The sequence below is a fragment of the Acanthopagrus latus genome, chromosome 14, assembly GCF_904848185.1.
Source record: "Acanthopagrus latus isolate v.2019 chromosome 14, fAcaLat1.1, whole genome shotgun sequence".
NCBI classification, from domain to species: Eukaryota; Metazoa; Chordata; class Actinopteri; order Spariformes; family Sparidae; genus Acanthopagrus; species Acanthopagrus latus.
The window spans coordinates 4036570-4049401 of record NC_051052.1 but is presented as its reverse complement, the minus strand read 5'-3'; the positions used below and the strand labels follow the sequence as shown (position 1 = coordinate 4049401).

At 42.9% G+C, this 12832-nt stretch overlaps 1 protein-coding gene across 1 annotated transcript; it reads right to left on the bottom strand.

Annotated features, from left to right (window-relative positions):
- Positions 1-9673: 9673 nt before the first annotated feature.
- On the bottom strand, positions 9674-12363 carry LOC119032612 (E3 ubiquitin-protein ligase TRIM21-like). The gene is made up of 2 exons (XM_037122025.1): positions 12298-12363; positions 9674-11988 (listed from the first exon to the last, which is right to left on the bottom strand). Exon 2 carries the CDS (start codon positions 11984-11986, stop codon positions 10352-10354), a length of 1635 nt encoding a protein of 544 aa, XP_036977920.1. The 5' UTR covers positions 11987-11988; positions 12298-12363; the 3' UTR covers positions 9674-10351.
- Between the last annotated feature and the right edge of the window lie 469 nt (positions 12364-12832).

Below are 12832 nucleotides of genomic sequence, written 5' to 3'. Positions count from 1 at the left end.
GTTCCACCATGAGCTTCCAGAACAGCTCCAGTGCATCTCTTGAACCGTGGGGGGAAGACCACTATTCTTTTGTGTTTCATGTTTTACATTAAAATTTCAAGTCATATAAATATAGTGAATCCAACAAAATTCACCACTTCCTGGTTGATCAGCAACTGAAATTATGATTAATAGTGAAAAACATTGAGTCATATTTCAACGTAAAACAACATTTGATCGTCTACCGTTAGCATTCAACCACGTCCTAGCTTACATTACCATTTAAAATCTAATGCCTTCCGCTTCCAGGTTTAGATATATGTGTCCAAGATGTGGGTGATATTTTAAAACGAAATTCATTACTTTCCAGTTCTTATCACGTAACACTACTGCCCGGTTATGTTAGCTGGGAAGTGGTTGAATGCTAATGTTAGCTGTCGTCTAATGGAAGCTAACTGGCTTTTAGCAAATAAGCTGTTTGACCTTGAAATATGGCTTGACGTCTCTCTGGATTTTCTCAATCCGTTGCCTTTGTAGTTGCTGCTCAATCAGGAAATGGTGAAATTTAACAGAGTTTTCAGATTACCTTATAAACAGCAGTGCGACATTCAGGCTTCCCAATGGCCTCCATGTGGTCTATTGCATCAAATGAAATAAATTCTAGATAAGCTTGGAGACATTTTCCCCAAAATTCAGCCTCACATCTTGCCTGAAATTGAAAATAAAACCCTGTGGGTTTCACTTTGCCATGATGTTTTGGCTCAGTATAGTTTGAAGCTGGCATGAAATGCATCCCAGCATGGACACATTCTATCGCCGAGAATGGTCCATATATTACTACTGCTAAAACAAAATAAAAGATGGCTGCTGAGTGTTGAGTACAGCGGACCATGTGGAGTGGGTGGGCAAAGCTACTCAGAGCCAGCCAGTTCTGGAGGAGAGAGGTGGCCTGCTCTGATCTGGAGCCAAGGGAGGCGAGCTCAGAGAGTAGAATGGTGAGCTTTTAAACAACTACCAGGACACCTTTGCCCATGCAATAAGCTTAAAGGGACAATCCACTGATTTTAACATGAGAACTGATGTCACTGAGTTACATTAGGCTGTAGCATTTTTGGAGCTTGACCCTTTCTAGAATCCCAAACCTGAACTCCATGTTGCATCAATATAGACCATTCCTTTTATTTTAAATCAGTGTCATCAGAGTCCCCCAACTTTATGGAAGTGCAACATTTAAATCACTGGAGTTTTATCTGAAAGTAAACGTTGCCACTTGCACCCTCAAGATGGCTTAATAAGGCCCTTCTCAAAACCTCCCTGTTTATATTTCACCCTACTGCCTTTCTGCTATCAGTTGACGCTAACATTTTATCATTATTTAAATAACAAATACCAAAAGGTCCACCAGCATGAATTATGTCATATTGTCCCGCCTCCAGCTGATTTATGTCAGCCAAAAGAAACTGTGTCACATTCCAGTGGACGACCTCTGCCTACATCTGCAATTCAGGCTCTTGGTTGACTTTGTCACCTAAGTCTGTCAAGTCAAGACTGACATCATCAAAGTAACTAACACAGGAATACAGTAGCAGATAAATCATCTTGACTGTCTGCTCTAAAACAACCACAACTGAAGTGTCGGTTAGGTCAAGTGACTGGAGACAGTTGACACACAGCTTAGTGGAAACTCGCGGGAAGCCAGGTCTGGTTCGTGCTGCCGAACGGAAAAAAGAGGGAAACATTTTACGCACGGTGGATCTGCACTAACTTATAGGCAATAAAATGTGCCACGGCATTCAGTGGAATGCAGTCCAGTGTACACAGGATATACTCAGTGTAAATCAGAAACGTACAGAGAGGGAATGTAGTACACGCTCTGCTAAATGCAAGCTGGGAGGTCTTTAACCATCAGCGCAGTCTGAATCATTAGCAAGGATACAGTAAGGCTCTGGACAGTTTCCATAGGGATCTTGATACATGCAGTCTCGACAACTCCAAGAGATTTTTCGGGCAGATGGATGCTGCAAAAATGCATTCGGGGAGTGAAGACGGAAAAAGTCCAAATTTCAGGCTCTTCTCAGCTCTGGTTCTGTACTCACCAACTTCTGAGAAACATATTTGGGTCTAAAACAACTAAATGCCAATGTTCCTTAGATGGCTTTGTCATTTGGAGGTGGCCACAGGCTACTGTGCCTTCAGTTTATGCTGGAAACAGCTGTTTACTGCAACTGGAAATGAGGGTTGATGAAAATGTCATCTTTCTGCCGTACATGCATCCTGATGCTTGGAGGACTCAGTGGAAACCACACGATGTCAGTGTGTTCGGATTCCATTCCATCACGGCAGATCTACTTCTTCTCTGTCTCCTAAAAAGGCTAATCGGCTATGAATTTATTAATGCACTATTAACGATGGAAAGGAAAAACATCACAGCGCAGGTTTCACATGAGACGCTGTCCACTCACGAGTTTGATAAACAGACAGAAGGCAGAGACTGTCCTCACCTCACGCACCTGTCCACAGAGGCCCCCGGATCCACGCTGACCCCCTTTTCACTGTCATAACATTCGCATTCCAGCACACGACACGGCTCAGGCCCGCCTTTCGGTAACTTACGTTCCGATAACGCTCCATCTCAAACACACACCTAGGCACACACTTTGCACAGAAATACCTGTGAAACCCGGGTGCACGTGTAGATACACTTGACGGTGCTGGAATGCAGGTGATATTCGTATTTTCGAGAAGTGAAGCGAAACAGCAGATTGCTTTGTCAGCCACGCCAAGCATGCGCCAACGTCACAGCTGTCATGTGCAAACGGACCAACTAAGGAAGCGTGGAATTTTCCAAAGCTGGGCTCCAGTCTCTGCAACCAACTCCATCTCTGTGCTAAAGATACAATGGTTACTGATCTTTTTCACAGAGAATAAAATCTCAAATGTCTCAAATTAGACTCTAATTTGAGACATAAGCGATTAATTATTAGAGGAATCTGCGCAATTCACCACCTGTTGATCCTTACTTTCCTTTATGTATTCATATCCTTTATGCCACAGTGCAGAAATAATCCAGGACGAGCACAGAATGTTACTCACTGGTCCAGTATTCAAAATGTCGCTGAAGTGAAAGTGCGGACGTATTACCAATAAAATGCAATGAAATGATCAAAACCACGAATTATGCAGGATGGTCTTGGTTATCGTCATATTATTTGATGATTATTACTTATGCATTGATATAAAAGTGGTACTATGTTGTTGTTGTTTGAGGTTCTTTAAATCCTACATGGTTTGATTCAAGACTTTGAATGAGACAAGGTGCCTCAGAACTCATTGGATAATCATTTGTTTTGAAGATAAAAACAAAGCTATGAACGATCAGCTATGTCTGGAAAAAGAGTTAAAAACATAATGAAAATAAGTAAGTAAAAGGACAATAAAGCTGCACTTAAGTACTGGTACCTCCATACAACACAGTTCCTGGTCTGGACCAAACAGACCTAGACATGAGACTGTTCTGTCAATGAAAGTGAGTTATTTTTAATGAAATATTCAAATAACGATTTCAATCATTTTTCAGTCCATTCATCAGTCTTTATTCTATTTTGTCAAGTACGATCTTCTGTACATTTTTGTTGTGAGACCAGCGGCTATTTCTGAGAAGTCTGTGAGGGGCTCTTGCGAATTCATTAGCGCATGCTGTTGTTATGGTCTGTCAGCAGTACAGGGTGTGACCTCTACATTCGTCATATCAGCAGGCCGGCCTGGATAAGAAGTTTAATGCGCAGCCACCAGTGAACAGTTTAACCGTGATTGCAATGGCTCAAATGCACAAGACCGTAGCTTGTCAGTCAGCTACAGTATGGTTTGATACGTTGTCTGGACCCAAATGTCAGTGACTTGTGACGGTGTGATACACAGAACATCATGCATAGTGGTTATCTGCCAGCGGACAACAGTTTGGGCTGTAACACTAAGATAACAAAGAACTAGATAAGTAACTGGAGATCGGTTTCAAGGCTTTTGGGTTCATGGGTGTACAATAAGCTGGATATAGAGCCTCCGCTCAGCACTGCTTATACTGCAGCGCATAAAGAATTCCCCCACGGAGCACCGAGCTACAAATAAAGTTATTTGTGACTTTTAGACGCTTCGGTGTTTCACGTTAGTAAGACTTTGAAAAGAGCAGCAACAAAAAGGGTGGTGAAACAACTGTGGCTGTAATCACATTCTGGTCCGTTTTAGTTCTGCCACTGTGCATGTAGCAATCTGTGTATTCTGCAGTGGATGTGTCAGCGTCAGCGTCCAGTGAGACCAAAACTCCGACTGTTTACATTAACAAAGTTCTGCTATCTGACACCATTGCGGTACTTTGGGAAATATTTCAGCGTGATGGCTCTTGGTCTGCCCAGTAATCAGTCCACAGACCTAAAGGATACATTGCCGGTGCCCACAGTAAAATGTGTAATATGAATATACTTTAGAATTGCTGTTTAGTGGATTATTTAAAAAAAATTAAAAAATCTATTTCATGTTAAGCCAGGCAAGCGTTTCCCTCTGTTTCCAGTCTATGTTACATTGAACAGCCAACTTGGAAGATATGACAGGAATTTGAAGTTTAAAAAAAAAAAAAAAAAATGAACTAACATTAACAGCAGCGTTCAACAGTTAAGAGTTATCATGAGTGTTTTGCCCGCTGGCCAAGTGGAACGACGCTATCTGCTTTCACTTGTTTAGTTACCTGGTGATTTACTGGAACGAGAAAACGGCAGTGATTCACTGAGGTTGAGCAAGAGCATGTTGCTGTGTCTAAGCAGAGGAGCCAGGGCAGGGATTTGAAAAAGAGAATGAGGCTAGTGTCTGCGGGAAACCACAGCGCAATTACACTGATCCACGCAAAGCCCTCACACACCTACGCGGTGCGTCAGATTCAAAACTTCAAATAAAAAAAAAATTTAAAAAAAGGAATGTAGGAAGGTGACTGCAACACACACGCTTCGCTGTCAGATTCAGTTATTCTGAACGGATACAGAGGGAGAACAGAATGTGCTTGTCAGATGCAATTTTTGCTGCGCCAAGCTGTTGGCGAAGCATCGTTTACCTCCAGAGATCGCAGTTTTAAACTTGCACACGTCGGTGGACGCTGGCCACAGATCCCCACTGGTGGAACACTTGAGACGGCTCATGTTGGAGAAAACTAGATAGGACGCTGCAGTCGCATGTTCTGTCAAACACAGTCAGCATGTTCGGCGGGGATGGGGGAGGTCACTGCCTTGCCCCACGTCTCCTGCAGCTGTACTGTGATTGACTGTAATAGCATGGTGTAAATTTAGACATTCTGCAGGTTCACAGGTTTTCAGGGTCAGAGGGATCACAGCGTTCTAAAGGTTTGTGTGTTACAGGCCGCCATAATAGCTTTTTACATAACACATAATATGGAAGCTATGGTATGTAAGGCATCACTGTCTGACTTTCCAACCCTGGTTGTGGCACCCACGGGTTCCTTCTCAGGCAATAGATCTCAAAAGATGGGTCAAGAATATAAAGTCTCATTTTGTTTATTAGTTTTGGCACTGATAAGCAAACTGGGGACATTATTATCCACAGCTATGCCTACTTTAGCATTCCAGTGGATTAGCAACGTGACGATTGCGTAACAGCTGTCTTGTGCATTACTTTGGACACATTTACCCGAGAAAAGAGGAAAAAACTATAGGCTGAGGCCGCGATTTACTACATCGGCCGCTTGAAATGGTATTGCATGACCATGAGAGACAATACTTTTAAAAAAAACATTTTTGGTTTTCGAAGAGGCCAGTGTGTTTCCCTGGGAAACTACCCGCAAAGCATTTTCATCCGATACGCAACCGAATAAAGTACAAAGACAAGATTTTGAAAAAGAGATTCTGGTATTTTCGAAACTCTTGTATGAATCATACTTAGCAACGTTTTTGAATCGACACAACAGATATTTATTCAAAACGATACAATGTTGACAGACGTAGTGCAGATGATTCTTGGAAACTACGCACATGATGTGATAACAGTGTTGACCAAGAATGATCTGCGCAATGTTTGAGGTAAATCGATGTGGGAACAAGAAGAAGCATTATGGCCATTTAATGTTGAGTTTTACTGCGGTGTCAGCGATGGATGAAATTTAAACAAACTGCAAAAGTATGTATGTGCGAATATAAATAATTGAATTTTAACTAGCAAGAAAGAGTTATACAAGGTCAAGTGGGCCATACCCACAAGACTTTCACGACAGGTCATCAGTATGCTGCGTCAAAAAATGACTTTTTTTGTTTTTTGTTTTTGGCTCATCCAAATATGCTGCGTACCAAGTCTGTTGAAGAAATTAAATATGCAGGACGAGATGGTTTTGCGAAGACTTATTTGACGTTTTACTTAATAGGAATGATGCCGTTTAATACAGGTCCAATACAGAGTATGCAGCCGATGTGCTGCAAGTTAAGTTTCAACTCTCATCCCTAGTTGGACTTGAACAGCATACATAATGTAATTATAGTACATTTCTTCCACCCTGTCACCATCTGGCAAAAGATACAGAAGCATCGGCCGCCGTCATACCTCCAGATCTACACATGGGGTGTGAAAAAGAAAAAAGCAGAATATCACCAGACTGCATTTAAATACTGTGCAGGAAATTAATTTTAACACTTGAAAGTAGAGCACAGTCATTATGGGTTTGGGGTTTTTAATTGGATCTGGATTGCTGATGGAAGCAAAACCGTGTCCTTTTAAAACGTCTGAACGAAAGAGCAGACGCAACTGGGCTGTGGAAAAACCGTCCGGCGGGCAGTGACATCACGCAATCTGCAGTCTCCATAAAGCAAAGGTAAACGTGACTCCCCACCATGCTCCACACACACGCACACACACCCATATCCTGAGCTGCATACACTCACACTACAACGCGCACACACACGCAGACAGACAGACTTGCACATTTCTGTGTTAGGACTCTGACAGGATCCCTTAAAACGTAGAAATTATCTCTAACCTTCAGCACACAATGTTGTATCACCTTCACTCAGTCTTTCTTTCTTTTACACGCGCCCACCCATCCATCCACACACACACACACACACACACACACACACACACACACACACACACACACACACACACACACACACATAGACTGAGCCTCTCCTCCTCCTGCACTGTCTGCCAGCTGTGCACAGCATACGTGCAGTTTCACACATAGTCTCCTGTCATGGCACAGCCCTTTTCTCACACCAGTTATTACTGTAACACTAGACCTGGGTGACTGGACTGCTATGTCTCTATGGCGACGTGTAAAGTTTTAATATTTCATGTCATCGGTGAAGTAAAAATTCAGATCAGATCCTTTATTATTAATGAAAAAGTTCAAAGTGCAACGTTCCCTGCATTTAGAATATTTTCCTCCTTTACTTTCTTTCCTTTCAAATTTCTCTCTTTCTCTCTTTTCTTACTTTTTATTTATTTTTTTTTACCCGAACCCTGCAGTACTCATAGCAGCGAAGTACAGTGCCATTCAATACGGCGTGATATTGCTGTTAGGTGTGGTTAAACGTGCAGTGGCACACATTTCCGAACATCCCCCATTGATGGTGCCAAGCACAGTCACAAGATAGAGTCATGCTGCTCATATAGTGAAGATCATAAAGCTTATCAAAAAAATAATTCAATAAGGCATGCCGCACGTAACAACCCCCCCCCCCCCCAAAAAAAAAAACAAAACAAAGAGAAAGTCATTCATGGAGGGTAATAGTAGTAAAACCATAAAATCGTAGATACTAAAATCTTAAAGCTGTAAGTGGATCTGACTCTACTGGATGTTGGCCTTTATTTCTAGGTGTTTTTCATGTGACTGATAATGTTGTGTCTAACCTGCATACACTGTTCTGCTGTGATCTCATTCTCCCTCAGATTAACCTGAATAAATCAATCATTGTCACCGAATCCCAATTTGAAAAGATAAGACTTCTTGTCTTTTTAAATTTGGCAAAGAAACTTCAGTTTAACCATTTTTGTTCATATCCATGGTGCTTCTAGATCCCATACAAAGCTGCATTGCTGGGACATTTCCATAGTCGGTCACATAAACACCGTAATTCATGAATCCATCATTTCCTGATGGTGCTGGACCAGCTGAATGTCATTCGATTGCCACCATGTACTAAAGTTTGCCTTGACCTGAGTACACATAGGGTACCGCCCTGAAAATGTCAGGTGCCGGTGAAGTAAACATGGAATCAGTTGTATTGATCAGGTCATCGGCAGATAATAGCCCGGTCACTTTGTGCTGGGAGGCAGTCAAAGTTCTCCTAAATCCCTTTTTTTAGATGTACAATCTTCATTCCGAGTGCAGATGTTGTGCCCCGCCAGTTCTCTGCTACGAAACTTTCATGACTTTCAGACTGTAACATACTGCCAGAGTGGTGTGTGAGTTTTCAGCGACTCCACAACAGCCTGTACTTGGACTCTGACATCGTGATGACGTGAATCGTCGCACACCACTAGCTCTGATACATTCAGTGCCAGCTCCTCACGGCAAAAAAAAAAACAACCCTTTATCAACGTCAAAGAGTCATCAAGAGGAGCAATACTTGAAACTCCCTTTCTCTCTGCACATGTGCATGTGCACACACACACACACACACACACACACACACACAGCTAAGTACCTATGACCTTAAACCCAGATAGCTGGTTGCTTAAACCAGTTTACGTATGACACAGCACTATAAACAACAACTTTTCTGAAACTGGAATCATCATAAAAGATAGTGTCGACTACTATAATGTAAATGCAGTAATATATTACATTTTATGATTAGGAGTGCTGCAGTATTTCCCTATTAAACTGTATGTACAATTTGTGAACGTACACAGAGAATTTATATAGGTGACTTGATTGTCTTCTCAAGCATAGAAGCAAAACATTAAAATAAATCCAAGGCTGAGATTTAAGACCATTATCTGTGACGTCACAGGCAAGGAATTTCTTGAACTGAAAGAAAGTAGCAGGCTCAATGTACAGACTCCCACAGTGTTCGCAGGAGCTAGCTGTACTAGCTGCCCTCACCCACGAAACACCTCCGCCGCCGACACATCTTACAATCCTAGAGCGCCGTTTTTTTTTTTTTTTTCTTTTTTGACAAGTTGGTAATGAGAAAAAAATAAACTTTTCTTACAAACGGCACCTTTGAAAAAACACTACCTGCTGAAAAATGTCACATCACCATAAAACAGGCCCCAATAATGGTAGTAACGGTCGGCTTTATTCAGTCAGCAGTTAAAACAATTCAGCTTTTCGAGCAAATAAATAGATAAATAAATAAATAACATATAAAAGTAAAACGCAACATGGCTGCTTTTAAAAAAAATTCAAGAACGTGAATTCCCCAAATCCAGTGTGGCGTAAAAAACACCCAAAAAACGTATAATCATAAATAATAAAACATGTAAATTATAATAAATGAGTATAATAAAAATGTATCAATATATAATCATGGAATTACTTAAGTTAATCGAGTTTTATTGTGGAAAGCTATCAATCAATTTGTTTTCCTGTATTCATGACATTTTGCCATGCCCCCCTCATATTTCATCAAAATACATTTTTAAAAAAATCAGTCAATAACTTTATAGTAAGACTGATAGAATTATATTTCAGTAATACTTTTTTTTTTTTACAGTCAATTCTATTCTATTCTATGTCACGGTTTCTGTGTTTTTCATTCACAAACTGTCTACTATTTAAATGTCATGCAATTTAGTGGAAACAAGTTTCATCAGAGCATCAGTTGTTCTGCAGCTCCTGAACGCTGCACCACTGAAACCACACAAGCTGCACTGAAGGATGCTGACTGCTTCTCTGGCGCCTCCCAGTGGAGCACGCCCAGCAGTGCACTATTCTGAAATGGATCGAAAGGCGTTACATTCCAAAATGCATTTCAAGAACACCTTTACAGGTCTTATATTTTTTGCAGGTTGGAAAACCCACTGAAATAACAGTCACGTGGAGAAGCCTATTGCAGATTTTCTTCGGAATCTGAATAAAATGGGACATGGCGTAAGTTAAACGACCAGTGTTTTAGGGTTTTAGTGGTGTCTAGCGGTGAGGTTGAAGTTCGAACTAACTGCACACGCCTACACGGTAAGTTGAAATGTCTTCAGAAACACATTTCGCTCTTCGAATCCCAGAGCACATGTCCCGTGGGTCCAATCAGGTGCAGCCAGTGAGCGCTTGTGTGTTTCTCGGAAAGGCGTTGACCTGTTCCGGTCAGCCGTGATTGGCTGGGAAAGCGTTGCGTGCCCTCGTGACGTCAGATGTCGGTGACTCTTTTCACGAAAAAGCCTATTCGGTGTTACCGAGGGAGCAAATGATGAGGGGGCTTGAGTTTTTACCATCGCAGTTATGGCAGGGACTGAAATATGGGTAGAGTTTCTCGGTGAAGTTACAGCCAGTGAAGGAGTGGATGAGAGCCGAGGCATCTGTTTCATAAAACGAGACCAGACCCTCCTCGTAATCCACAAACACCCCCACCTTCTGAGGCTTCGACTTCAAAGAGAGGTGAGCCGACGATCCAGCAACTTCATACCCTGTTTCATTCATCAGGCGTACACACCAGAAGCCATTGGCAGGGGTCCATGTGATGTTGCCCGCTCTGCTGATAGACTCCCTGGCCACTCCTAAAATCCAGTTAGTCTTCCCTGTAACCTGAACTTCATAGTAAAACCGTCCTGAGGAGAAACTCTGCTTTCCTAGAACAGACAAACATGAGAATCTCGTTTCGCTGTCTGGGAGATTCCGTCTCACGTCCCCGTGACTGACTTGCTTCCCATCATCAGACAGGATGAGATGGGGATTTGCCGTTTCTGGATCCAGGGTCACATCCACGGCGTACTGCTGGGCTCTCTTCAGCTCAGCGTGAACACACAGCCTCTCAGTCTCTTTACTGAGTGTCTCCTCCAGCTGAGCCAGTGCTCTCCTTATAGGTCTTTCAGGTGATGGGTGAACTCTGACCTCAGTCCAGTCCTTGGTGGGTGGAGCAGGGTTCAAGGATGGGAAGCTTCGGAGGAACTGGAGGTGGTCTCCGCTGCGTGAGAGCTGCTGCAGCTCGGCGCTTCTCTTCGTCAGCTTCAGGATTTCCTCTTCCAGCTCTCTGACGAAGCCTTCAGCCTGCGCTTCTGTAGTTTTCTGCTCCTCTTGAATCGTGTCAATGCGCTCAGCCAGACTCCTCTGAACAGACTGGATCAGAGCAGTGAAGACCTGAACACTCTCCGCTGTCCGTCTATCCGCATCTTCCCTGCTGAGCTTCACTGACTGCTCGATCTGCTCAATCTTCAGTCGCCTCTCCTGGATCATCTGCCGAACTTCAGCCTCTGTCGCTCCCAGCTCAGCCATCCTCCCGCCATATTCTTCTTCCAGAGGAACAATGTGATGAAGCTTGTGATCCGACTCAGTACAGAACTGACACACGCACATCTGGTCAGTTTTACAGAACATCTCCAGAGGTCTCTCGTGCTTCGTACACACCCGGCCTTCCAGGTTCTCCACAGGATCGATCAGCTTGTGTCTTCTCAGGCCTGCGACTCTGCGATGAGGCTCCAGGTGAGTCTCACAGTAGGAGGCCAAACACACCAGGCAGGACTTCAGGGCGTCCCGTTTGGTTTCGGCGCAGAGGTCACACAGAACATCTCCCGTGTTGACATAATGCTCCTCTGAGCTGCTGTTATTCTGATTTTGAACTGACAGCCTGAACTGAGAAACAATCTCAGATACGAAAGTGTTGACATACAGCGCTGGTCTCCTGTCAAAGCTTTTATCACACATGGGACATTTACACTGGCCGTTAGCGTCCCAGAGTTCTGTGATGCAGCTCTTGCAGAAGTTGTGCCCACACGGTACTGTGACTGGCTCAGCGAACACATCCAGGCAGATGGAGCACAGAAAGTGATCTTCAGAGAGGAGACTGCTGGCTGCGGCCATGTCTAAAAACAAAAGTGAAAGTGTGAAATAATACAGGCTGAAATGAAACAGAATATGAAAATAGATGCGAGTCATGTTGAAACGGACAATGTGAGTGTCGAGAGATGCAGGCAGTCCACCCACAGTCAACCCATTTAGCACCAGCACACGATAGAAACTAAATAACCTACTGTGTCTTGAAGTGCCTATGTCTGCATGGCAGACCTTTTTGGCATTGGTACCTGTGTGAGTATTCCCTCTTCCCTGTTAATTCCTTTAGAACCATCACTATCAAACACAGTGCAAAACAATATATAATCAATTGTACTTACTGGTTGTACTGCTGACCTGAAGTCCTGTTTGTTGAGAGAGAATGATTCCTCTCGACTGCAGCACTGCTGTTGCTCTGACTTACTTTCATTTTTGTTCACTCCAAACCACGTGACAGCGAACCACTCCCTCCCTCCCCACCGTCGATCAACCCCCTCATGCAGGTTAGCCGGCCATCTTCTGTCACCTCTTTGTGATTTGGAGGAGATAAGAAATGCTTTACCACGAGATAAGCCCCACATGCACCCGCTGGTGGGCTTGCCAAAACTGTGCGTGTTTGATTCTGGGAAACTTTGCGTGCTCTCCGGGTTGCGCGTCATAGCAGTGAAATGTTGTGTCCACGTAAAATAATGCTCTCCTTTACAAACGTATCATGGCATAACAATTCTATAATGTGTGTCTGACATTGTTTTTGTTTTTGTAGGCCCACCTACAAACATTACTTTTAGTGATTTTACTTTTTTTTTTTTTTTTTTTTTTACTTACTTTTACTTTTACTTGTTGATGTGAAAACAAACTTCTCATGTCAAACTCATT